The sequence below is a fragment of the Triticum dicoccoides genome, chromosome 3A, assembly GCF_002162155.2.
Source record: "Triticum dicoccoides isolate Atlit2015 ecotype Zavitan chromosome 3A, WEW_v2.0, whole genome shotgun sequence".
Lineage (NCBI taxonomy): Eukaryota > Viridiplantae > Streptophyta > Magnoliopsida > Poales > Poaceae > Triticum > Triticum dicoccoides.
This window is the reverse complement of record NC_041384.1, coordinates 754149036-754172459: the sequence shown is the minus strand read 5'-3', so window position 1 is coordinate 754172459 and position 23424 is coordinate 754149036. Positions and strand designations below refer to the sequence as shown.

The 23424-nt window shown below is 48.9% G+C and overlaps 1 protein-coding gene and 1 pseudogene across 1 annotated transcript; both read left to right on the top strand.

The window, feature by feature from the left end:
• Positions 1 to 8353: 8353 nt before the first annotated feature.
• Positions 8354 to 11597, top strand: LOC119273671 (wall-associated receptor kinase 3-like). The gene is made up of 4 exons (XM_037554760.1): positions 8354 to 9293; positions 9392 to 9859; positions 10086 to 10235; positions 10304 to 11597. Exons 1-4 carry the CDS (start codon positions 8354 to 8356, stop codon positions 11527 to 11529), a joined length of 2784 nt encoding a protein of 927 aa, XP_037410657.1. The 3' UTR covers positions 11530 to 11597.
• Positions 11598 to 21090: 9493 nt separating this feature from the next.
• LOC119270717 lies at positions 21091 to 23018 on the top strand (annotated as a pseudogene).
• Positions 23019 to 23424: the final 406 nt, after the last annotated feature.

Here is a 23424-nt window from a genome sequence, read left to right as displayed (position 1 = left end):
ATTGCTCTCCACTCGGTAGGATTTTTTCAAACTTAGGCGAGTGCTGGACTGCAGCTAAGCCCCCGAGTGGGAGAACTTAGGCGAGTACTGGACTGCAGCTAAGCCCCCAAGTGGGAGGATTGCTCTCCACGCGGTAGGATTTTTTCAAACTTAGGCGAGTGCCTGACTGCAGCTAAGTCTCTAAGTGGGAGAACTTAGGCGAGTACCAGACTGCAGCTAAGCCCCCGAGTGGGAGGATTGCTCTCCACTCGGTAGGATTTTTTCAAACTTAGGTGAGTGCCTGACTGCAGCTAAGTCTCTAAGTGGGAGAACTTAGGCGAGTGCTGGACTGCAGCTAAGCCTCCGAGTGGGAGGTTTGTTCTCACTCGGTAGGATTTTTGAACACTTAGGCAAGCACTGGGCTGCAGCTAAGCTCCCGAGTGGGAGTCTGGCTCTCCACTCGGTAGGATTTTTCAAACTTAGGCGAAATGGATTCGCAGCTAAGTCACCCACTGGGGGATTTCATATGCAAACAAAAGTGACAGCAATTATTGGAACACTCTTGTCTTTGATAAAAATGAACTGCAATTTTTTTTTCTTATTACATCTCGTCCGAGGGAGAACTCAAGTGTAAAAGGGGCGGAGCAGTTCCGCATTCCAAGCTCGTGGCTCGTCGATCTGGCGATCAACATTGTAGAGGTGATACGCTCCATTGTGGAGGACTCTGGTGACGATGAAGGGGCCTTCCCAAGTAGGAGCAAGCTTGTGTGGTTTCTGTTGATCCACTCGGAGGACCAAATCTCCTTCTTGGAAGGCTCGACTCTTCACATTCCTAGCGTGGAATCGACGCAAGTCTTGCTGATAAATGGTCGATCTGATCATGGCCATCTCCCTCTCTTCTTCTACGAGGTCGACTGCGTCTTGCCGGGCTTGCTCTGCTTCATCTTCGGTATAAAGTTCGACTCGGGGTGCGTTGTGAAGAAGATCACTCGGTAGAACTACTTCGGCTCCATAAACCAGAAAGAATGGAGTTCTTCCAGTCGACCGGTTTGGGGTGGTCCTCAATCCCCACAGAACTGACGGAAGCTCGTCGACCCAAGCACCTGCCGCGTGCTTGAGATCACGCATCAGTCGAGGCTTTAGTCCTTTGAGAATCAGACCATTTGCTCTCTCGGCTTGCCCATTCGACTGGGGATGGGCGACCGATGCGTAGTCGACTCGCGTGCCTTGAGAGGCGCAAAAAGCTCTGAACTTGTCCGAATCAAAGTTTGACCCATTGTCAGTGATGTTGCTATGCGGGACTCCATATCTGAATGTTAGCCCTCTGACGAAACTGATAGCAGTGCAAGCATCAAGATTCTTGATGGGCTTAGCTTCAATCCATTTGGTAAACTTGTCGACTGCCACAAGCACATGAGTGAAACCGCTCCTGCCTGTTCTCAGTGGACCAACCATGTCCAGTCCCCAGACAGAAAAGGGCTAGACGAGTGGAATGGTCTTCAGGGCTGATGCAGGCTTGTGTGACATGTTGGAGTAGAACTGGCACCCTCCACACTTGTCGACTATCTCTTTTGCCATCTCATTTGCTCTCGGCCAGTAAAATCCCGCTCGGTATGCTTTAGCCACAATGGTCCGAGAGGACGCATGGTGACCACAGGTCCCCGAGTGGATATCATCAAGGATTATCTCACCCTCTTCTGGTGTTATGCACTTCTGACCGATTCCAGTCGCGCTTTCTCTATACAACTGTCCCTTTATGACTGTGAAGGCCTTGGATCGGCGGACGATCTGTCGAGCCTCGTCCTCGTCCTCCGGGAGTTCTTTCCTTAGGATATACGCGATGTACAGTATCGTCCAGTCAGGAGTGATTGCCAAGACTTCCATGATTAGGTCGACCACAGCAGGAACTTCGACTTCAGTCGAATCTGTGGCACTTTTCAGCTGCGGGGCTTCTTCTGTAAAAGGATCTTCTTGGATTGACGGCGAGTGAATGTGTTCCAGGAACACGTTGCTGGGAATGGCTTCTCTCTTGGAGCCTATCTTTGCCAAATCGTCAGCTGCCTGATTTTTCGGTCGGGGGATGTGATGAAGCTCTAACCCCTCGAATTTCTTTTCTAGCTTTCTCACTGCATTGCAATAACCAGTCATAGCCGGACTTCTGACGTCCCACTCCTTCATCACCTGATTAACCACCAAATCTGAGTCGCCATAGACCATGAGGCGACAGACACCGAGTGAAATGGCCATGCGCAACCCATATAAAAGTGCTTCATATTCTGCTTCATTATTAGAGGAATCGAAGTGAATCTGGAGAACGTATCTAAGCTTATCTCCTTGGGGGGAGACTAATACTAACCCAGCACCGGAACCATTCAGCATCTTAGATCCATCGAAGAACATGGTCCAGTGCTCCGAGTGAACTTGAGTCGGAAGTTGCTGTTCAATCCACTCGGCGATGAAATCTGCGATTGCTTGGGACTTGATAGCCTTCTTTGCTTCAAACTTGATATCTAAGGGAAGGAGTTCAATCGCCCACTTGGCCACTCGACCAGTTGCGTCTCTGTTATGCAGAATCTCTGACAGTGGGGCGTCGCTGACGACTGTAATGGAGTGGTCAGAGAAGTAATGTGCAACCTTCTTTGTGGTCATATAAATCCCATATACAAGCTTCTGGTAGTGAGGGTATCTTTGTTTTGAAGGGGTCAAAACTTCAGACACATAATAGACTGGGCGCTGAACTCTGAAGGCCTTTCCTTCTTCTTCCTGCTCGACCGTGAGTACTGTACTGACAACTTGTCCTGTGGCTGCAATGTAAAGCAGCAGAGGCTCTTTGCTGATTGGGGCAGCAAGCACCGGCTGGGTGGAGAGCAGAGCTTTGAGCTCTGCAAACGCTGCATCAGCTTCTGGAGTCCACTCGAACTTGTCAGACTTCTTCATCAGTCGGTAAAGAGGCAACGCCTTTTCACCAAGACGAGAAATGAATCGACTTAGAGCGGCCAAGCAGCCTGTAAGCTTTTGGACATCGTGCACACGTACAGGACGCTTCATCCGGAGTATGGTGCCAACTTTTTCAGGATTGGCATCGATCCCCCGTTCGGAAACGAGAAAACCGAGTAACTTTCCACCTGGAACTCCGAATGTGCACTTTGATGGATTGAGCTTGATATCATACCTCCTGAGGTTGGCAAAGGTTTCAGCAAGGTCAGTCCGCAGGTCGGAACCTTTCCGTGACTTGACCACAATATCATCCATGTATGCCTCCACATTCCGACTGATTTGAGTGAGTAAACACTTCTGAATCATTCTCATGAACGTGGCTTCGGCGTTCTTGAGGCCGAACAGCATGGTGACGTAACAGAAGCATCCGAATGGAGTGATGAAAGCTTTTTTGATCTCGTCGGGTCCATACAGACGGATCTGATGGTACCCGGAATAGGCATCTAGAAAAGACAATCTCTCGCACCCCGCAGCCAAGTCGACTATTTGGTCGATGCGAGGGAGAGGAAAATGATCTTTTGGGCAGGCCCGATTGATATGTTTGAAATCAATGCACATGCGAAGTGACTTGTCCTTCTTGGGGACCATGACGACATTGGCGAGCCACTCGGAGTGGTAAATCTCTCGGATGAACTCCGCTGCTAAGAGCCGAGCCACCTCCTCGCCAATGGCTTGCTTCTTCTGGACGGCGGACCGTCGAAGATGTTCCTTCACAGGCTTGAATTTTGGGTCGACTCGAAGACGGTGCTCAGCCAGCTCTCTGGGAACTCCAGGCATGTCAGAGGGTTTCCATGTGAAGATGTCCCAGTTCTCACGGAGGAGCTGGACGAGTGCTTCCTCCTATTTGGAGTCGAGCGTCGTTGAGATGTGAGTCGGGGCAGCATTGGGGTCGGTCGGGTGAATGTGGGCCGTCTTTGTTTCGCCGGACGACTGAAAAGCTGATTCTGAAGCAGGCTTCTTAGCTCGTAGCAATTCACTCGGATCTGCAGTCTTCTGATACTCTTGCAGCTCAACAACTGCCATCTGAGCGTCTGCAATCTTTGATCCTTTCTGAAAACACTCTTCTGCCTTCTTCCGATTGCCTGTAACAGTGATCACGCCTTTGGGACCAGGCATCTTCAATTTGAGATACACATAACATGGTCGAGCCATGAAGCGTGCATAAGCTGGCCTGCCCAAAATGGCATGATAAGCACTTTGGAAGTCCACAACCTCGAATGTCAACTTTTCCTTGCGGTAATTCTTTGAATCACCGAAAACCACATCAAGAGCAATCTGGCCGAGTGATTCGGCCTTCTTCCCGGGAATGACTCCGTGGAAGCTCATGTTACTGGTACTGAGCCTGGACATCAGAATGCCCATTCCTTTCAATATTTCAGCATACAGTATGTTCAGGCCACTGCCACCATCCATCAGGACCTTGGTCAGTTGAGTGCCTTTGACAACTGGGTCGACCACCAAAGCTTGCCTCCCAGGGGTGGCAATGTGCGTAGGGTGATCCGACTGGTCGAATGTGATGGCAGTCTGAGACCACTTCAGATAACTGGGTGTTGCCGGAGCAACCATGTTCACCTCACGGTTAATGACTTTCAGTCGACTTTTGCTTTCGGCATCAGCAAAAATCATCAGGGTGGAATTGACTTGGGGGTATCCATCGTCACTGTCTTCCTTGTCCTCAACTCTGTCCGACTCTTTTTCCTTGTCCTTGGACTGCTTTCCCTGAAACTGCTGGATCAGGAGCCGGCACTGTTGAGTGGTATGCTTTGGGTAAATAAAATTACCCTCTTCATCTTTCTTGGTGTGGATGTGACATGGCAGATCCAAAACATCATTTCCATCTTGATCCTTGACTTTCTTGGGCTTCCAGGGGCCCTTGGGTTTTCCCTTGAAATTTCCCTGGGTTACGGCCAGGGCCTCCCCAGGGGCGGCTGGCTCGGCCTTCCGCTTCTATTTCCGACTGGAGTTTCCTCCGGTTTCTTGGGCGACTGCCTTGTGCTTGCCACTCCAGAGTCGGTCTTCGTCTTCACCATTAGCGTACTTGGTGGCAATCTCCATCATCCGATTCAGAGACATCTCCCCAGTTCGACCGAACTTCAGATTTAATTCCCTGTACTTAACGCCTTCTTTAAAGGCACAAACTGCTTGGTGGTTTGGCACATTCTCAACTGTGTGATGCAATGTGATCCACCTCTGGATGTAATCCCTCAGAGTTTCATTCGGTTTCTACACGCAAGACCGCAACTCTGTAAGGCCTGCAGGTCGCTTGCATGTTCCTTCAAAGGTCGTGACGAACACTCGGGAGAGGTCCTCCCAAGTGTAGATGCTGCTGGGTGCCAACTGATTTAGCCACGCTCTGGCTGAGCCCTCTAACATGAGAGGCAAATGCTTCATGGCCACCTCATCATTGCCACCGCCAATCTGTACAGCCACTCGGTAATCTTCGAGCCAAGTGTTAGGCTTAGATTCACCGGTGAACTTGCTGACTCCAGTCGCCAGCCTGAAGTTGGGAGGAATCACTGCGGCTCTGATGGCTCGACTGAAACACTCTGACCCCGAAGCATGTACTCTGCTGCTGGCGGGCGCATCTCTGTTGTGGCCTTCTCGATGAGCTCTGTTCCTGTCAACCAAACCTTGAACGAGGATGGATCTCGCATCAATGCCTGGGTCCCTCGGGTCGACTGGAATCCTCTGCCCAACACTATGAGGGCGTCTGTCGTCTTGCCGTCAGGGCGCATACGACCCACTCCTCGGGGGAGGGGTTGGCACTCGACGTCGATCATCACGATCGAATCGGTGATCATACTGCTCATTTTTTCTGTACTGATCATGCCGGTCTCCACGTCCCTCACGCCTCGGGGGCGATCTCGGGCTGTGAGCCGACTGGACCGTGTCCGTTGCCACGGATCGACTGTGGATCCTATTCCGCGACTGAGAAACAGCGGAATTCTGGTTTTCCGCCGCCCGGAGCAACGCTCTGATCTGCAACAAGCCCCTGCCAGCCTCCGACTGGGAGGGCTGAATTGATTCTGCTATACGGGCCGCGGCGGCCAAATTCTGAACTGGGGTTCGATATACCTGCGGCGGCGGGAAGAGCTGACGTCGACTGGACTCGGGAGCTCGCTGACGCGCTTGCTCGTCGAGTATTCGCTGTAGATTCTCCAGTCGACTGCGCTCGGCCAGGTTGGCCAAGCGCGCGTCCTCCAAGGCCCGGGCCTCGGGGGTTTCTCCGATAATAGGAATGTGGAGTGCGTCCATGTTCTGGCGGCGAAGCTCCTCTCGCTGCAATGACGTGAGAGGCTCGGGGAGATACTCATCGTGGGGATGCGACGGGTCGCCCCCGCCCGCGCCTCCATCAGCGCGAGGGAAACCGGGAGGATTGTGTGTTCCATCGACTGCCAGAACCTCAGCCGCTGGGTCGCTGCTGTCGCACTCGGATGCGGTCTCCGCGGAGCCAGTCGACAGGTCGAACAGGCCGCAGAGGGATTCGTCGGGCTCGATTGCCGCGACTTGCGGGGCTGCCGACTGGCGGGCCACGGCATGCCTCACCCACCGCTGGAGTCTCGACCGACCGGAGCGCTTGCGCTGGTGGGAGACAGGGCGGGGAGACGACACAGGGGCCGACTGATACTGGGTCGACGGCTGCCGCAGGAGGACGCCACGAATGCACGCGCGGAAGTGCGTCGCTCCGCGGACGAGGAGTGCGTCCATGTCGAGAGGCGCCTCCTGAAGCCAAGCGGAGTCGTCGGCGATGAACGTGAGCGCGCTGAGACGGATCTCGCGGCCCTCCATCAAAACTCCGCAAGAAACCATGATCAAAGGGATCGGAAAAATCGCAACTTCTCCAACTAGGCGCTAAGATTCCTGCCCCACGGTGGGCGCCAACTGTCGTGGTTCTAACTCTGACAGTGATGTAGGGGGGTGTGTACGGAGAGGCTAGATCTCAGCTATTGGGAAGTTGTAAACACACGAGGATTACGAGTTCAGGCCCTTCTCGGAGGAAGTAACAGCCCTACGTCTCGGTGCCCGGAGGCGGTCGATTGGATTATGTGTGTATGAATAACAGGGGTGCGAACCCTTCATACTGAGGAGGGGGGTGGCTTATATAGAGTTCGCCGGTCCTCTCCTGCCCTCAGTAATGCAGGGTTTAAGGTACAGTAACGCCCCTAATAAAGTGCTATAATGACCATAAAGACTACTTAATAGCCGACCGTTTGCCTGCGGAGTGACTTTAGGTCTCCTGGTAGTCGAGTGGTTGGCTTCATGGTCGAGTGATAGCTTCTTGGTCGAGTGTCCTGAACCCGTCGAGTGGGATACCTTCAAGTCAATTAAAAGGTGACTTCTTCTAGGGATGTCCTTGGGTAGGGCTCTTTTGGACAGGTCCGTACCCCTACCCTAGGTACATAGCTTCATCATTAGTCCCCAAATGGATCGAGGTTAGAGTGGGGAAAGAGTTGGAGATCTTTCCGACTGGTTCTTTGGGCTACATGAGTGCCTTGTTTTGGGCCAATCGTCACGGATGACGTCATCAACCTCTTTCAGTCGCCTTGATCCATTCCAGACCTTTCGTCGAGTGAATTTCTTTACGTGTGACATATCGAGTGTCGGCGTGAGCGGGGTCTTCTGTTTTGACAAGTTGTTCTGCAGCCAGCTTAAAGTGGGGATGGAGTTCAGTTACTCTCAGTTAGCTCAGCTGGAAGCAATCAGTTAGCTTATCTTCACTGGGTGGCACTAAAGATTTGGAGATAGCTGTCACTGTCGATGAGCAGGATAGCATTCACAGCCTATCTCTGCAGCACGAACCACAAGCCAAATAATGCAAAGCGGTTTATTCTGAATAGAAAAGAGCCATTTGGCAAAGACTTGTCAACACCCCCTTTGATGGGCTAGAACATCCTGCACAAGAAGGCAGGATTGACTGACTTGCGAGGTCGCTGTGTGGCAGCATGACCAGAAGAAACTAGTCAAATGTGCCCAAATCAACCGCATGAGTTTTCTAGCATCTTAGTACAAACATGTGGTGACATGGGCTAGAATTACCTGCACAGGAGATAATGACTGACTTACAAGTTCAGCTGCAGCATCGCCACAAGAAGATAATGACTGACTTACATGTGGTGACAGGTCGCTGTGTGGTAGCAGTGCAATTTAATGTGGCCATGGCAAATTGGCAATCTCACTTTCACATCGCATCAAACCCACCACAGCCACATCCACAGGAGTCAAGTGCAACTGTACAGCCATTTTACGGAGAATCCAAGCTTTCATGACTTGATAAAAAAATCCGTGAGATGCACACCACATATACTCTCCCCATATACTTGCCTGACCTGAATTTCCAGAGCGAGGTTGGAAGCAGCGCAAGGCGCGTCTGTAGATCATGGGCATTTTGCCAGTGATCTATGCACTACTCCCTTTGTTGGTACTCGCGTCACTAGGAAAGCTAACTGCGTTAGCATCTGGAGTTGTAACAAGCCACAGTCCAGAACATAATAGTGTTCCCCGGAGTGCCTCGCTCGAAGGTTGCGTGAAGACATGTGGCAATCTGAGCTTCGACTATCCCTTTGGCATCGGGTCGAGGTGCTCCCGTGGGCCTGATTTCAATCTCTGTTGCAACGAGACCTCCCAACCCCCCAAGCTCTTGTTGCACGACGGTATCACCGAGGTAACCGGTGCAATCGATGTGAATGATTTCGGCACTGCAAATTTCATCAGCACCTCCTTCCGGCATACCATTCCTTTGAAATCTGGTGTCAAAGTGTATGACTTGTCGCTGAAATCACCTGGGAGGTCCTTCACCCATGGGTACACTGTTCTAAACATCATAGGTTGCGACCTGGATGTGTACTGGGTCAACGGCAACACCGGCGCAACCAGACACGTCTGCAAAACTGCGTGCCTGGACCTAGGAATTAAAGAGACAGTGGCTAGGAGGAAGTGCAACGGCGTCGGTTGCTGTAGTTTTCCCATCGATGACCATAGCGTCGACACTTTTCACCTCAAATTTGTATTGCGCCATAGGAAAATTAACACCGGAGCACGCCCTAATCGGACCTCTCCATTGTGGGATAGAATCAGCCGCCACTGTTCGTTGGAATATGGTGGTCAACCCAACTGTGCTGCCACGGTGCGGAACAGGACTGCCTATGCCTGTATCAGCGAGCATGCCGAGTGCGTTGACAGTACATTTTTTGACTGCCCATTGACACGTGATGAGTGTGTTGACTTCGGAATGACATCAAGCAATGGGTACAACTGCATCTGCGGTGCCGGCTATACAGGCAACCCCTTCATTCAAGATGGATGCTCCAACGACAAAGGTAACTTTATTTTTTTCCCTAGTGAAATGACCAAATGTACTGTTAGGTATTTTGGGATTTGTAACTTGGATACATCTTATCTTTACTGATCATCCTAGGGTATAATCCAATTGCAAGCAGAGCTGATTGTACCCGTTCGTGTGGTAACATTAGTGTGCAGTCCTCGTTCGGCTTAGAAGAGGGTTGCTTTGCGAGGGGAGATTTTCACCTCAACTGCTCAGTTACGACTTCATCAGCTGTCCTCATGTTGGCACATCTGGAGGTAAACAGCATGAATGTTGATGAAGGGACCATTAATATCACCAATCCTGAGCAAAAAGGAGGATTCGCCCTGTCTGGAGGAGGACCTGATCTTTTTTATTCATATGGGACATTGTTCTCCCCTCTGCAATGGGTTACTGCAAATCTAAGTTGCATAGAGGCCCAACAGAATAGATGTGGATATGCTTGTGTGAGTCTCAACAGCAAGTGCGTAGAAGTAAACGCTGCAGACATCTATGTTGGTTATCACTGTAAATGCGCAGATGGCTTCCAAGGAAATCCATACGTCCAAAGTGGTTGTAGAGGTAAGCGCAATATATCTATTACTCTTTTAAAAGAAAATTTGTACAATTATATCAAACCTAAGGTTTACCGTTTACAGCGAAAATACTTCGCTGCATCTGGTATGTTTTATCATGCATGTAGGCTTGTTTAATTGGCTGATGTACTGCTTCATGTTAATTGAATATATACTATGTGTCATGTATAATAGTTTTCGGATGCATCTTATCAAGATTTTGTTAATTTCAGACATTGATGAATGCATTCAGCCAAACAATTGTAAAGGGATCTGCCATAATATTGAAGGAAGCTTCTTTTGTACTGGATGTCCTCGCAAGACTGAGTATGATCCAACGAAAATGCAGTGTACTAGAAGGAAACAACACACTCTGCTTTTAGGTAAGAATACTATGGTAACATTTGATAGACGACATAGAACATTAACTTAAAGAGCTTGATGACTGCAGGTATAATTATTGGGTTGTCTTGTGGATTCGGTGTTCTACTTCTGAGCTTCAGTGCATCACTTCTCATTCGTAGATGGAAAATAAATGTTCAAAAGCAACTACGGAAAAAATATTTCCAGAAGAACCAAGGTCTTCTCCTAGAAACGTTGATATCGTCTGATGAAACTGCAAATGAGAATACTAAGATTTTTTCGTTAGAAGAGCTAGAGAAGGCAACAAACAACTTTGATCCTACACGTATTATCGGACGTGGGGGCCATGGCATGGTTTACAAAGGCATATTGTCTGATCAGCGTGTCGTTACAGTAAAAAAGTCAAAGGTCATTGAGCAATCTGAGATCAGACAATTCATTAATGAGGTTGCAGTCCTCACTCAGATAAATCACAGAAATATTGTGAAGCTCTTTGGATGTTGCCTCGAAACCGAGGTTCCACTACTGGTGTATGATTATGTATCCAACGGCTCACTGTCTGAAGTTCTTCATGCTGATGCAAGTGATGGTTTTTCCTTATCTTGGGGTGATTATTTGAGGATTGCTCTCGAATCAGCAGGAGCTCTATCTTATCTCCACTCTTCAGCTTCAATATCAATCTTCCATCGTGACGTCAAATCCTCAAATATATTCTTGGATGTGAACTACACGGCTAAAGTGTCAGATTTTGGCGCGTCCAGATTGGTTCCAGTCGATCAAACACATATTGTTACGAATGTGCAAGGTACATTTGGGTACTTAGATCCAGAGTATTTCCATACCAGGCAGCTGAACGGGAAGAGTGACGTGTACAGTTTTGGTGTGGTACTGGTGGAGTTGCTTCTGAGAATGAAGCCTGTTTTCACAAGTGAATCAGGCACAATCAAGAGCTTGTCAAACTATTTTCTGCTGGAGTTCAACGATGGGAGAATCACAGGCATTGTTAATTCGCAGGTCCTTGAGGAGGCAACTGAGGAAGAAGTCAACAGTGTCGCCTCTTTGGCAGAGCGCTGCTTGAGGCTACATGGAGAAGAAAGACCAACCATGAAACAGGTGGAGACGGAACTGCAGACTATACTTACAAAACGGATGAACTCATCTCAGCCTGATCCGAGAAATGGAGAACAGATGCAACCAAGGTCGTTAACTCGAAGGAGTAGATCATCTCGGCAATCGTCCATATGGCCAGGAGGTAGCCAACGACACTATAGCTTGGAGGCAGAGTTCTTGTCATCTGCTAGCCTACCACGTTAGATGAGGCTATTGAGCTTATAATAATGGATAATTTGCTTCCCTCTTTTATGAACTGTTGCTAGGACTTGTATTACGGGCTAGTTAGGTTGGTACTGTAACAAGCCATGATTTCTCAGTTGGAATTATGCTTGCTGATATATGTAGACTGAATTTTGTTACCCTGATATATGCAGTGAATTTTGTTACCCTGAGATATGTAGTGAATTGCTGTCATATGCAGTGTGTTGCTGACACGTTTATAAGAGATGTAGTGGATTATATTAGCAATGATTTTGAACACTCATGCTGTCTTGTCGTTGCCACCGTTAGTACACTGCTGTGTTTTCTTGGCGCTTCTTTTAATACAAATATATGGTTCGAGTTTTTTTCTCTCCGTGCAAATATGACAGGCATTCGTATACATGTTCGGGAAATAGAAGGAGAATGCACTATATATCCAGCTCTAAAATTCGTTGGGGCCCATCACACCGCTGCCGTCCTTCTCCAACTTGTACCTCCAGTGCCAGACAGCAAAGTTGTCTGAAGAATTCAATACATATTTTGTTTGCTGAAGTCGAGGATGTCGAAACAATCGCAGGCATTGGGTTGTCTCCAGTTCTTGAGATGAATCCACTTGTCCCAGCAAAATGTACAGGTGCTCATTTCTTGTTATCATTTTAGTCGATTCTCTACATCTCTCTACTTTATCTCCAGCAGCGAGTGTTTTGACAATTGATTTCCCTACTTTATCCGTAGCTAATAGTTAGCCTTCTGAGGATGGATTCAGTTGATGTTGGTGATCTCAGCTTATCTTCCATTGGATGGGACTGAAGATTGCCAGCCGTTTGTCGCTGTTGATGAGTAGGATGGCATACACAACCGATTGCATGATACGGTTATGCATTCTCTTGATGCCCCCTGCTAGTGAGCTCCAGTGCAGGTTGGCATTTTTCATGTGGTAATTTTGTGTGCCCAAGCTCATATGTTTCCGTTCCATCAATTTAGTTTGCTGAGGTTAAGGGCCTTTAGCCCGACCGTATGGTGGACTTCCTGTCTGTGTTTGGCATGAATTTTTACTAGGTGTTGGTAATCCTTTTGGAAACCTGGTCCTTTTGGAAATCCATAAACGAGGCATGTATGTAATGTGATTTATTAGGATGGTGCCCCTTTTGATGCGAGGCCTCCGTGAGTGACGACAACAAACCATTCAAGAAGCAGCGAAAATTCCTACAGTACAAATCAAAGAGATAAACCTCGTCTGAGAAATGTGAACATGCTTCTGGAACACAATCCACGATTTTCGAAAAAGTGAAGTGCATCCTAGGTCCTCGAACTATTTCAAAGGTGTCATGTAGTTTCTATGCCCTTATTCACCAAGTCCTGCCGGCAGTTTTTCTGCCCTGAAGTACTTCTACCGGCAGTAACAAGTTTCCCGGCAGATCATTTGCCCTTATTCACATACTTCTCCCGGCAGTTAATTGCCCCCAATTAAGTGTTGTGGTGTAGTGTAGGTCCTAAAAAATCCTTAAAGTTTAATAAGTGTGTATATATGTGACACCTCTGAAATAGTTTAAGGACCTATGTGACATCTTCGAAATAGTTTGAGGACCAGGATGACATACATATTGCACTTTGAGGACCTGGATGACGATTTTCATAGTTCGAGGACCTATTTGACATCTCTAAAATAGTTCGAGGACCTATGATGCACTTCACTCTTTTGGAAACTTCCGGGCAGCACCAACCAGCTAAGTATTTCTCGAATCCCAAGAGTAACAAGAGGAAGTTCTGCTCTCCGCCCCTCCCCTCCCCTCCCTGGCCGCTCCTGCGAGCGCCGCCGGGGGGAAACCCTAGCCCGCGGGGCTCGGGCCCCTCCTCGATTCTTTCTCCCCTCGCCGCCGCCCCAGCGCGCTAGCGGGCAAAGCCTGGCCAGCTCGGGCGGCGGCGGGGCCTCTTCCTCCCCCGCGTGACGCTGGATGGCACGGGCCATCCTTGTTGGGCGGCGGCGCGGCACTGGCCCAGGGCGCGACGACGGCGGCTCGCGACGGGGGCGCGGCTTGCTGGCGGCGGCGTGGGTGGCTGGGACGGGCTGGGGGTGTGCCCTGCTCCCGGCGGCGGCGGCGTGTGGGCACGGCCTAGATGGACTCGGATGACGAGGAAGAGCTCACCGCGCTGCTAGAGGAGGAAGCCGCGGCCGACATCCAGGAAGAAGAGCATCTCATGGTGCTCGCCGCCCTCGCCCAGCTGCTGGCGAGCAATGAAAAGCCGCGGCGAGGTGGCTCGGCGCCGGGGCGGGTGAAAGCAAAGAACCGGCATCGTCTCCAAGGCTACTGCATGCTCTACTCCGACTACTCATGGCGGTGGTCAGGATCGTCTCACGGCGGCGGCTGGATTCTTCGGCGTTGGCCTGTTCGTGAGCGGCCTGTGAAGAGCTTCGACCCCTCTTCTCGATGCACGGGCGCAATCTTCGTCGTTGGGATGGTCCTCTCCCTGCTGCGACCCATCGCTAGTCCCATGCTCGGGCAGCAGGACCGCGCTCGTCTCGCGCCCGACTGCAGGACCGAGCCCGTCTCGCGCCCGGCAGCAGGACCGAGCTCGTCTCGCGCCTGGAGCTGTAGGACGAATTGATGGACTTGTGTGCCCCGGGATCCGATCGTCTCTTCCGTTGGGGTAGCGGTGGGTGTCGGTTGAGGTGGTTCCTAGGTCTTGGATTCCGGGGCGGCGGCCCCGGTGGTGGTTGCGCGATGCTCACGGGCAGAGCCCGTCGTTTGGTGCTCCCCGGTGGCCATGGCCGTATGGGCGACGTGGTTGTTGGGGTGCGGCGTTCGATGGCAGTGAGTATTGGCCGGGGTGAAAATCTGCTCTATCTTCGGACAGACCGGCGGCGGCGTAGCTCGTTCCCTTTTTGAAGGCGTCGTCGCGGCTCTCATTGTCTGTCGTGTGGTTCCGGGGGAAACCTTGATCCTCGAATCGGGCGGTGGCGGCGCTTCCGTGTCGTACCCTTTCTGAAGGCACCGTCTTGAAGCCCATGTTTCGTCGTATGCGGCTGCATCTCTTCGTGGTGGCGTTCACTGGTGGAGCCCCGGTTGCTCGAGTAGTGCTGGGGGTCGTGTTGCTGCGCTCAGCGCCTATGTATCCCGCCTTGGGTGTGTGCGTGTGTTGTGGTGGTGTGCGTCTGTACCTGGATGTTGTTGGTCATTGCTTTATTTATAAAGCGGGGCGAAAGCCTTTTTTCGGTAAATGTGAACATGGCAGGTCGATCTCAGGCAGCTTGCAGAGGATATTCATGGCTACTTTTCATGTGGTGGAGCAGCGAGCTCGCAAGTCAGTCAATGCCTGCTGTCTTGTGCAGGATATTCTAGCCCATCAAAAGGGGCTATCGACAAGTCTTTGCCAGCCGGCTGATTTCTACCCACAACGAATCACATTGCAGTATTTGGCCTGTGGTTCATGCTGCACGGGGAAATGAATTCTATCATGATAGAAATTTTACGGCAAACATAGATGAAGAACCGCACAACTGAAAACCCTTGCCGTGAAAATTGGTGGTAACATTTGAGCAGAGAAGCCAAAGCTACCCCATAAAAAATGTCAATCTGCGGAGAAACTCACTGGCAGGTGGGCATCGTTTGAATGCGGAACGGTACTGTGCAATCGATTGTGGGTGCCGCCCTCATCAAACCATTAGCCGTCTGTCAATCTTCAGTCCCGCCTAGTGGAAGATAAGCTAACTGACAGCTACTAACAGTAACTGAACTCGTCCCCAATTTTAGCTTCTTTTTATTTTTGAGAAATCCCTATTTTAGCTGTTGTCTGCTCAAGCTGAAACCGAGGGCATACCGTAGCAAAAATTCAGACCGCTGGAGACTGATTCGAGATGCAGGATGAGTTAAAAATTAAAAAGAAACGAGCACCAGTAACGGATTGCTTAGGATTTTGAGGGGAACAAGTGGATTCATCACCAGAGCTGAGGATCGCCCGGTGCCTTACACTGATAGGGACATTGGGAAGTTGCAGCCATTTTTTCTGCTTCCTTCACCAACATCGCACCAGCTCGAAGAAGGTGGCACTCCCGCTCGCTCACTTGCTTCTCTCTATCACGCCGGCGGGAGCGTGGGGAGGCGGCTCATTTTTATCGGCGGCGATGTGTGGTGTGTGTGGGGGGAGCGGCGGACGGAGGCACTTGCTTTGTGTATGTGCAGGTACTGGTACCGCTTATCTTGTTGGTGTGCTGCCTCCTACTGGTTTAATAAACCTTATTTCTTAACTAAGGGAAATATTTTTTGCTACTACAATACATCACCCTTTCTCTTCGGAGAAATCCCAACACTATGACAAGTAGCACGTGCCCCCGTATAGGGCGCGCTGTTTGAGCTTGTGGTTCTCTCGTGCATCTTCTGACCCCTCCCCGAAGCTTCTAAGGTCTTTTATAGTTTAAAAAATATCACCGTAAAGTTTCATCGTGTTTGGATTTCATTTGGTATGGTTTTTCTGTTAAACAAAAAAACGCAAAAAACAGTGGCACTAGATACTAAGTTAATATGTTAGTTCATAAAAAATGATATATAAATCATATAAAAGTGGTAATATAATAGCATGAAACAATAAAAAATTATAGATATGTTAGAGACGTATTACACTGCTGGTTCAGTGATTATTTGGGAAGAGAAGAATTACTTATCCTTTATTAATGATGTTGAGTTCTTTAAGGACACTTACAGAGTTGGCCGAAATACTACACGATACGTGCCACTGGTCCACAAGTTAAGCGATACCAACATTCGTAAAAAATGCATGGTTAGATTTTTTTACACTACTTATTATATTACTATTATGTTCTTCAACTAAAGCTCCCAAGAGTTGTTTTGCTTGCGGTGATGGATGTGCAAGGTGAGATGGCAATTATTTGTCATGAGAAGACCAATTTTAATGGAAGATACTCGACTGAACTTCTACCGACGCCTCAAAATTGATGGATGGAGGCAAATATTAAATGAGTGCAAGCCAGAAATTGGAGGGCGGTGGATCTGTGCTTCATCATGGAGATTCATGGGTTTTCCTATTTAAAAAAAAACTAAGAGAGAGGAGTAGGTCCTAATACTCGTCATGATCGGTATTAATTAACTAGTGGATGTTTGTACGTCCATCGTTTTTGGACTACTATGACGCATGTATTATTTTTCTGAAAATCCCAAACATTTATTTAGAGAACAAAATTTTAAAAACAACAAGAAAATTAGAACATGGGAAAAATATTTGAAAATCCTGAACATTTATTGAATTTGGAGAACAAAATTTGAACATGGAAGAAAAAAATATTTTAAAAATCTTGAACATTTTTTTGAAAACGTGAACCTTTTCTAATTTGGAGAGAAAAAGATTGAACATGGGAACAGAAAATTGAAATTCCCGAACATTTCGTTGATAAAACATGAACGTTTTCGAATTTACAGAACAAAATGTTTAAATCAAGACCAATTTGAAAATCCTGAACAAAATTTGAAAATGTGAATAATTTTTTAATAAATAAAAAACTAAAAAAACTGGGATCATTTTTGGAAATTCTATTTTTTTGTATTTATCAATTTTTAAAAGATGCGGACAATTTTTGAACGTCTAAACTTTTTTAAAATTTGTGGACAAAATGTGAACTACAGAAACTTTTTTTAAAATTTCTGAGCATTTAAAAAATTTAAATATTATAAGAAAAAATGAAAATGGAAGAAAGAAAATAAAAAAAGAAACAACAAGACGAAAAACGTAAAGAAAATAAACAGAAAAGGGAAAAGGAGAAAAAAGTAAACATGAAAAATAAAAAATAAAAATGAAAAATAAGAGAAAAACCCAGTTCAAGAACATTCTAGAAGTTTCACAAAACTGTAGAAAACCGACTGGAAACCGCTAGAAGGTTTTTGAAAACGGAATGCTCAAACACTTAAATGAGCCGACCAATCTAAACAGTCTTGATCTCATGTGCGAAACAGCGACATTATGATGCAAGATGCATCAAATAAGGCCTCCTTCAATGCAAAAGTATTTAGATGAGCTGCTAAGTGAATTAAATAGCAACTCAAGTTCTCAATGCATAGATGCTTAACTTGTGGTATTTAAGTTCACTTCATTTAATGATTTAGCACCTAAGCTCTTTCATGCATTGGGAAGCTTTCTTCATTTAAGTGTTTTTTTTAGGTTGACGTGCTTGACATTGGCTTTTTTTAGGGTCATTAAAGTGCTCTCTTTTCTTTTTAATTATTGTGTTATATTACGTTTTTTCTTATGTGTCATCCTAGTAAGTGTACACCGTGGAGCAGTGGAAAGGGCCTAAGGATTTTCAGGAAAGTCGAGGCAGCTGCTCTACAAAACAGACCGAACAGTTGAACATGGGTTTTTCGTTTACACATAAAATTGGGGATAGATTCAGTTACTTTACCGTTCGGCCGACACTCGGCCCGAAGAGAGGACTAAGGGCTAGTTTGGTTGCTACCATGGGCTCCATGCCTGGAAATTTTTTCTGCCTGACCTACGCCTGGAATGTTCAAGTTTTTTGCCTGTCCAGGCGAGCCTGGCAAGGGGGTGTTTGTTTCCTACCCTGGCCTGCTACTCTGTCTTTTAGTGATTAGATTATTTTTCTCAGAAGCGGACCATACCTCCCTTGGATTTAATCAATGCCAGGCTAGCCCGTGGCACATCCAGGCGGGAGACATCACACGCCTGGGCCAGGCTGATAACTTTGCCTGGACAAAGAATCTTATTTTATTCATCTGCACCAGGCTAATCTCACGGGTGAGGTAGCTAGACCAGGCAGGTATTTTTTGTCTCAGGCACAAACCAAACACCTACCAGGCAAAGTTCAGGTACCATCCAGGCCAGGCCTGTAGTGGCGTGGACATCATCCAAACTGACCCTAAGAGCATCTCCAGCCGCGCCCCCAACAGGCCCCAGGCCACTTTTTCGGCACCGGCGCCGAAAAAACGGCCCAGTCGCGCCCCCAGGACGCCGAAAATCGCCGGTTCGGACCTTTTTTCCGTCCGGCGGTCACAGGCCGAACCCGGCACGCTGGGGAGCAGTTGGGGGCTCCGGCGCTAGGGAAAAGCACGCCTGGCCCACACCGACAGGGAAAAAGTCAAGGTTTTCTTCCCCCGACTCGCCTCGCACCCCCCGCGCCCTCGGCCACCACTAGCTATATCCCGGCGACGGCCGCCGCCCTACTCCGCTAGATAGCCATTCCCCGCCGAAAAATAGCAGTGCTTCGCCGCGGCAGCCCCTCCCACAGCAGCTGGGCGTTTCCGGCCGCCGTTTCCGGCCGTGGAGGCGCTGTTTAACGGCGGGTACACGCCCACCGAGCGCAAGGTGTTCGGCGTTTTGCCTGTCTCGGCGATGGACTCAGATGACGAGGAAGAGCTCACCGCGCTGCTAGAGGAGGAAGCCGCGGCCGACGTCCAGGAAGAAGAGCATCTCATGGTGCTCGCCGCCCTCGCCCAGCTGCTGGCGAGCAATGAAAAGCCGCGGCGAGGTGGCTCGGCGCCGGGGCGGGTGAAAGCAAAGAACCGGCATCGTCTCCAAGGCTACTGCATGCTCTACTCCGACTACTTCGCCGATGCTCCACTTCATGGCGAGAGAACATTTCGGCGCCGTTATCGGATGAGCCGAAAGCTCTTCCTCAGGATTGTGAATTCCATCCGGGAGTTCGACAACTACTTCAAGTGCAAGATGGATTGCACTGGCGCTCTTGGATTCACCTCCATCCAGAAGTTCACGACAGCGATGAGGATGCTTGCATATGGAGCTCCCAGTGATTCACTCGACGACTATGGGCGCATGGCCGAGTCCACTAGCATAGAGTGTTTCTATAAGTTTTGTCGGGCAGTGGTGGCAGTGTTTGGGTCACAATACTTGAGAACACCCAATGCGGAAGACACTGCTCGGATCCTAGCCCAGAATGCAGCAAGTGGATTTCCTCGGATGCTTGGAAGCATCGACTGCATGCACTGGAAATGGAAGAATTGCCCATTTGGTTGGCAGGGGATGTACAAAGGCGCCAAAGGCGGTTGCAGTGTGGTGCTTGAGGCGGTAGCCACACAGGACCTCTGAATTTGGCACTCCTTCTTTGGTATGCGAGGAACTCACAATGACATCAACGTGCTGCAGTGCTCTCCTGTTTTTGCCAAGCTCGTTGAGGGCCATTCTCCTCCGGTGAACTTCGAGATCAATGGGCACCAATACAATAAGGGGTACTATCTAGCTGACGGCATCTATCCGAGATGGTCGACATTTGTGAAGACGATCTCAAACCCTACTACAGGCAGGGTCCTCTAGTCGAAGTTGATCACCAGCTACCGGCAACTTGGACTGCCTATCTCAGTATGCGTCAGGAGATCCGAGACCCACAGGTGCATCATCAATTGCAGAAAGATCTGATTGAGCACCTATGGAGGCTCAAGGGGGACGCCGTGTGATGAAATACGAGTTTTTATTTGTTGAACTATATAATTTGTATTGAACTATTTGTTGTTGTACTATTTTGTTGAAGTATTTGATTTTTTTGTGATGAAATATGTGATAAGAAATAATTGTGTTGATAATTGAACGCCGAGACACGGCGATACCACGCCGAATATGGGCCTATTCTCGTCCATATGGGTCCTTTATTCGCCGAAATTGGTCTGCAAAGTGGGCCAATTTCAACGCCTGGGGGCGAGCTGGGGACGACGACTGGGTGCAAAACCGCCCCAGCGTTGATTGTATCGCCGGCTCGCCCCCAGAGGACGATTTTTATGCGTCCTGCGAGGCCAACGGCTGGAGATGCCCTAAGTCACGAGAGCCCAACCCAATACGCGGCGACCAGTTTCTTCTCTCTTTTCCCTCTTCCACCACGGCGGTCCATGGTGGCGTCCCCGCCTCTCCCACGCCGCCCGCGCCAGCCTCGCCACCTCCTCCTCCTTGCTCTCCTACCTCACGTAACTTTGAGTCTCTTCCATTCACCCTTCCCACCATTCCGCGGCATCGGCGTGAGAGCCGATAACGGCACCTAGCCTCCCTCCTGTTGGTCGCTTGGTGCCCTCCACCTCCATGACCGCTCACGCCCTCTCCATGTTCCTCCTCCAGTGTCCTTGGAGCAGGCAGCGGAGGCCTTTGAATATTGATTGGACATGCTTCCTGACTCCTGAGAAGAGATTGGCCAATCTCGCCCATGCATTGGGTTATAATCTCTTCAGTTCAGCTCTTCAGATGAGATCCATGTACAGGTGCTCATTTCCTGTTGTTGTTTCTTTACTTGACGATGTTCATCTCCGGTGCTCGAATGTTTTACTCTGTGCTCTTGGTTGCAGCTTAAGCAAATAACACATAAAAATGGGGATGGATTCAGTTACTTTGCTGTTAGCTCAGTCAGAAACCATCACATCGGTTAGCTTATCTTCCACTATGCGAGAGTGAATGTTCTTCTGATGGCCCATTCCCTGCTGGTGAGTTTCTGTGCAGACCTCCATTTTCATGCCGTAATTTTGGGTGCTCACATTTTTCCCATCAGTTGGTACTATATGGGCATGGTTGATTTACTCTCTGCAGAATGTTCACTTTACTAGTCTGCCCTCGGTTGCAGCTTAAAGAAACACCGCCTACAATTCGGGATGGGGTTCAGGTACCGTAGCCAGCTCGGTTGGAAGCGATCGGTTAGCTTATCTTCACTAGGTGTGGCTAAAGATTGGCAGCCTGCTGTCACTGTCGGTGAGCAGGACAGCGTTCACTGTCTATCTCTGCATCACCAACCACAAGCCAATAATGCAATGGGGTTTATTCTGAACAGAAATGAGCCATTTGGCAAAGACTTGTCAACACCCCCTTCGATGGGCTAGAATATCATGCACAAGAAGGCAGGCATTGACTGACTTGAGAGGTCGCTCTTCGGCAGCAACACCACAAGAAAATAGTGGTGCATTATAATGTGGCCAAATCAACAACATCAACGAGCTCTCGAGTCCAGGTGCTTAATTTTCCTCTTCCTCTCCATGTCTTTTTACTTGGGTCTAGTGTCCCCCTAAATTTGCAGCACCAAGAGAAGGCCAGTCATGAAAGTGGTACATACAAGAGAAGGCCTCCCAGCTGAGACGTTCACCACATACCACTGTTGGGAGCCACGCAAGGTGTGTGTCATGGGCATCTTACTGATGATATATGCATCACTTTCTCTTTTGCTACTTGGGTCACTAGGAATGCTAACAGAGTTAGCATCTGGAGTTGTAACAAGCCACAGCCCCGTAGGGAATTGGGCACATCCATCGCTTGCCACACTTGATGGTTGCCCCAAGAGCTGTGGCAATCTGAGCTTCGACTACCCCTTTGGCATCGGTTCAAGGTGCTCTCGGGATCCTGACTTCAACCTCATTTGCAACGACACCGCTAAGCCCCCCAGGCTGTTCTTGTGCGACAGCATCACCGAGGTGATCGAGAACATCGACGCTAGTAGTGACGGAGTTCTCTACGGACCTTACAACATCCTTACTACCATCCGACATACTATCCCCATGAAATCTGGTGTCCACATCTACAGCCTGTCAATAAAAATGCCTGGGAGGTCCTTCAAGTACCTTGGGGAAACAATTCTGAACATCAGTGGTTGCGATCTGGATGTGTATTGGATCGACAACAACACCGGCAGAACCACATGGGTCTGCGGAACTGTGTGCCCGAAACAAGGAATCACAGAGCTGATGGCTCGGCACAATTGTAACGGCGTCGGATGTTGTAGTTTTCCTGTCGGTGACCTTGACGCTGATGGTATTGAGCTCAAATTTGTCAGAAAAATCAACACCAGGATGACCTCTCTATTGTGGGATAGAATCAGCATATCTGATGGAAGCAGTTCCATGATTGTGTGGAGAATAGTGGATCAACCCAACTGTGTTGGCGTCATGCGAAACAGGACATCATATGCAATCCAACTGCTGGGAGTCAGATATGGGATCAAGTGGCTACAACTGCTTCTGCAACTCTGGCTATTCAGGCAATCCCTTCATTCAAGATGGGTGCTCCAGTGACAAAGGTAACTCTTTTTTAGTTAATTGAGCGATCAAACGTACAAATTTTGTCAAGTATTTTGGGCTTTGGAATTTGAATACATGCTAACCTTTTATTCATCAATTAGGGTATAATCCAATTCAGACCAGAGCTAATTGTACCCGTTTGTGTGGTAACATTAGTGTGCAATTTCTTTTTTTTTGACCGAAGTCAGCAGGAGCTCTGCTATTGCATTAAGGAGAGGGAAAACTGTACATCGGCTGTTGCCAGCTTACAGAGTAGCCAAGTGGCTGAATAAAAGCAGAAGAAAAAACCACAGGCTCATGAGTAAGCCTTCTACTAAGACAAAGGGGACTACTCCCGCGCTTCCTGAAGGAGGCGGAGCTCAGCTTTCGCAAGATGGCAAACCTCTTGAGCAGAGAGGCTAGAGTTCTGAAACACCCTGCGGTTTCTCTCTTTCCATATGTGCCATCCCAAGTAGGAGGCGAGGGACAGGCACTCCATTCTTCGCCGCTTTGGAGAGATGGTATTGAGCTCATGCCACCAAGAGGACAGAGGTAGAGGACGATCCAATGCGTGAGACTTCCGGGTCGGAAACAGCAAGATCAGCCCAGATTTGCCTAGCAAATGGGCAGACTAGCAAGAGGTGCACTGCTGACTCAGGTTGCATATCACAGAGTTTGCATCATGGGTTATGTGGCCATCCCCTTCTCAACAACCTGTCCGCAGTCCAGTTCTTGTTTTGGAGCAGGAGCCAGAAGTAGAAACGCACTTTCCCTTCAGTTTTCATCTTCCAGACTTTGTTTAGAGCTGGCTCCCGAATCCTCCCAATGAATTGAGCATTGTATGCAGAACTTGCCGAGTACTCGCCGTTAGCAGTCAAGCGCCAGGAGATGGAAT

Coding starts and splice junctions, on each gene's coding strand:
- LOC119273671 (XM_037554760.1), top strand. CDS start 8,354: ATGGGCATTTTGCCAGTGATCTATGCACTACTCCCTTTGTTGGTACTC. Junction 9,860..10,085: donor CGTCCAAAGTGGTTGTAGAG/GTAAGCGCAATA, acceptor TGTTAATTTCAG/ACATTGATGAATGCATTCAG. Junction 10,236..10,303: donor ACAACACACTCTGCTTTTAG/GTAAGAATACTA, acceptor TGATGACTGCAG/GTATAATTATTGGGTTGTCT.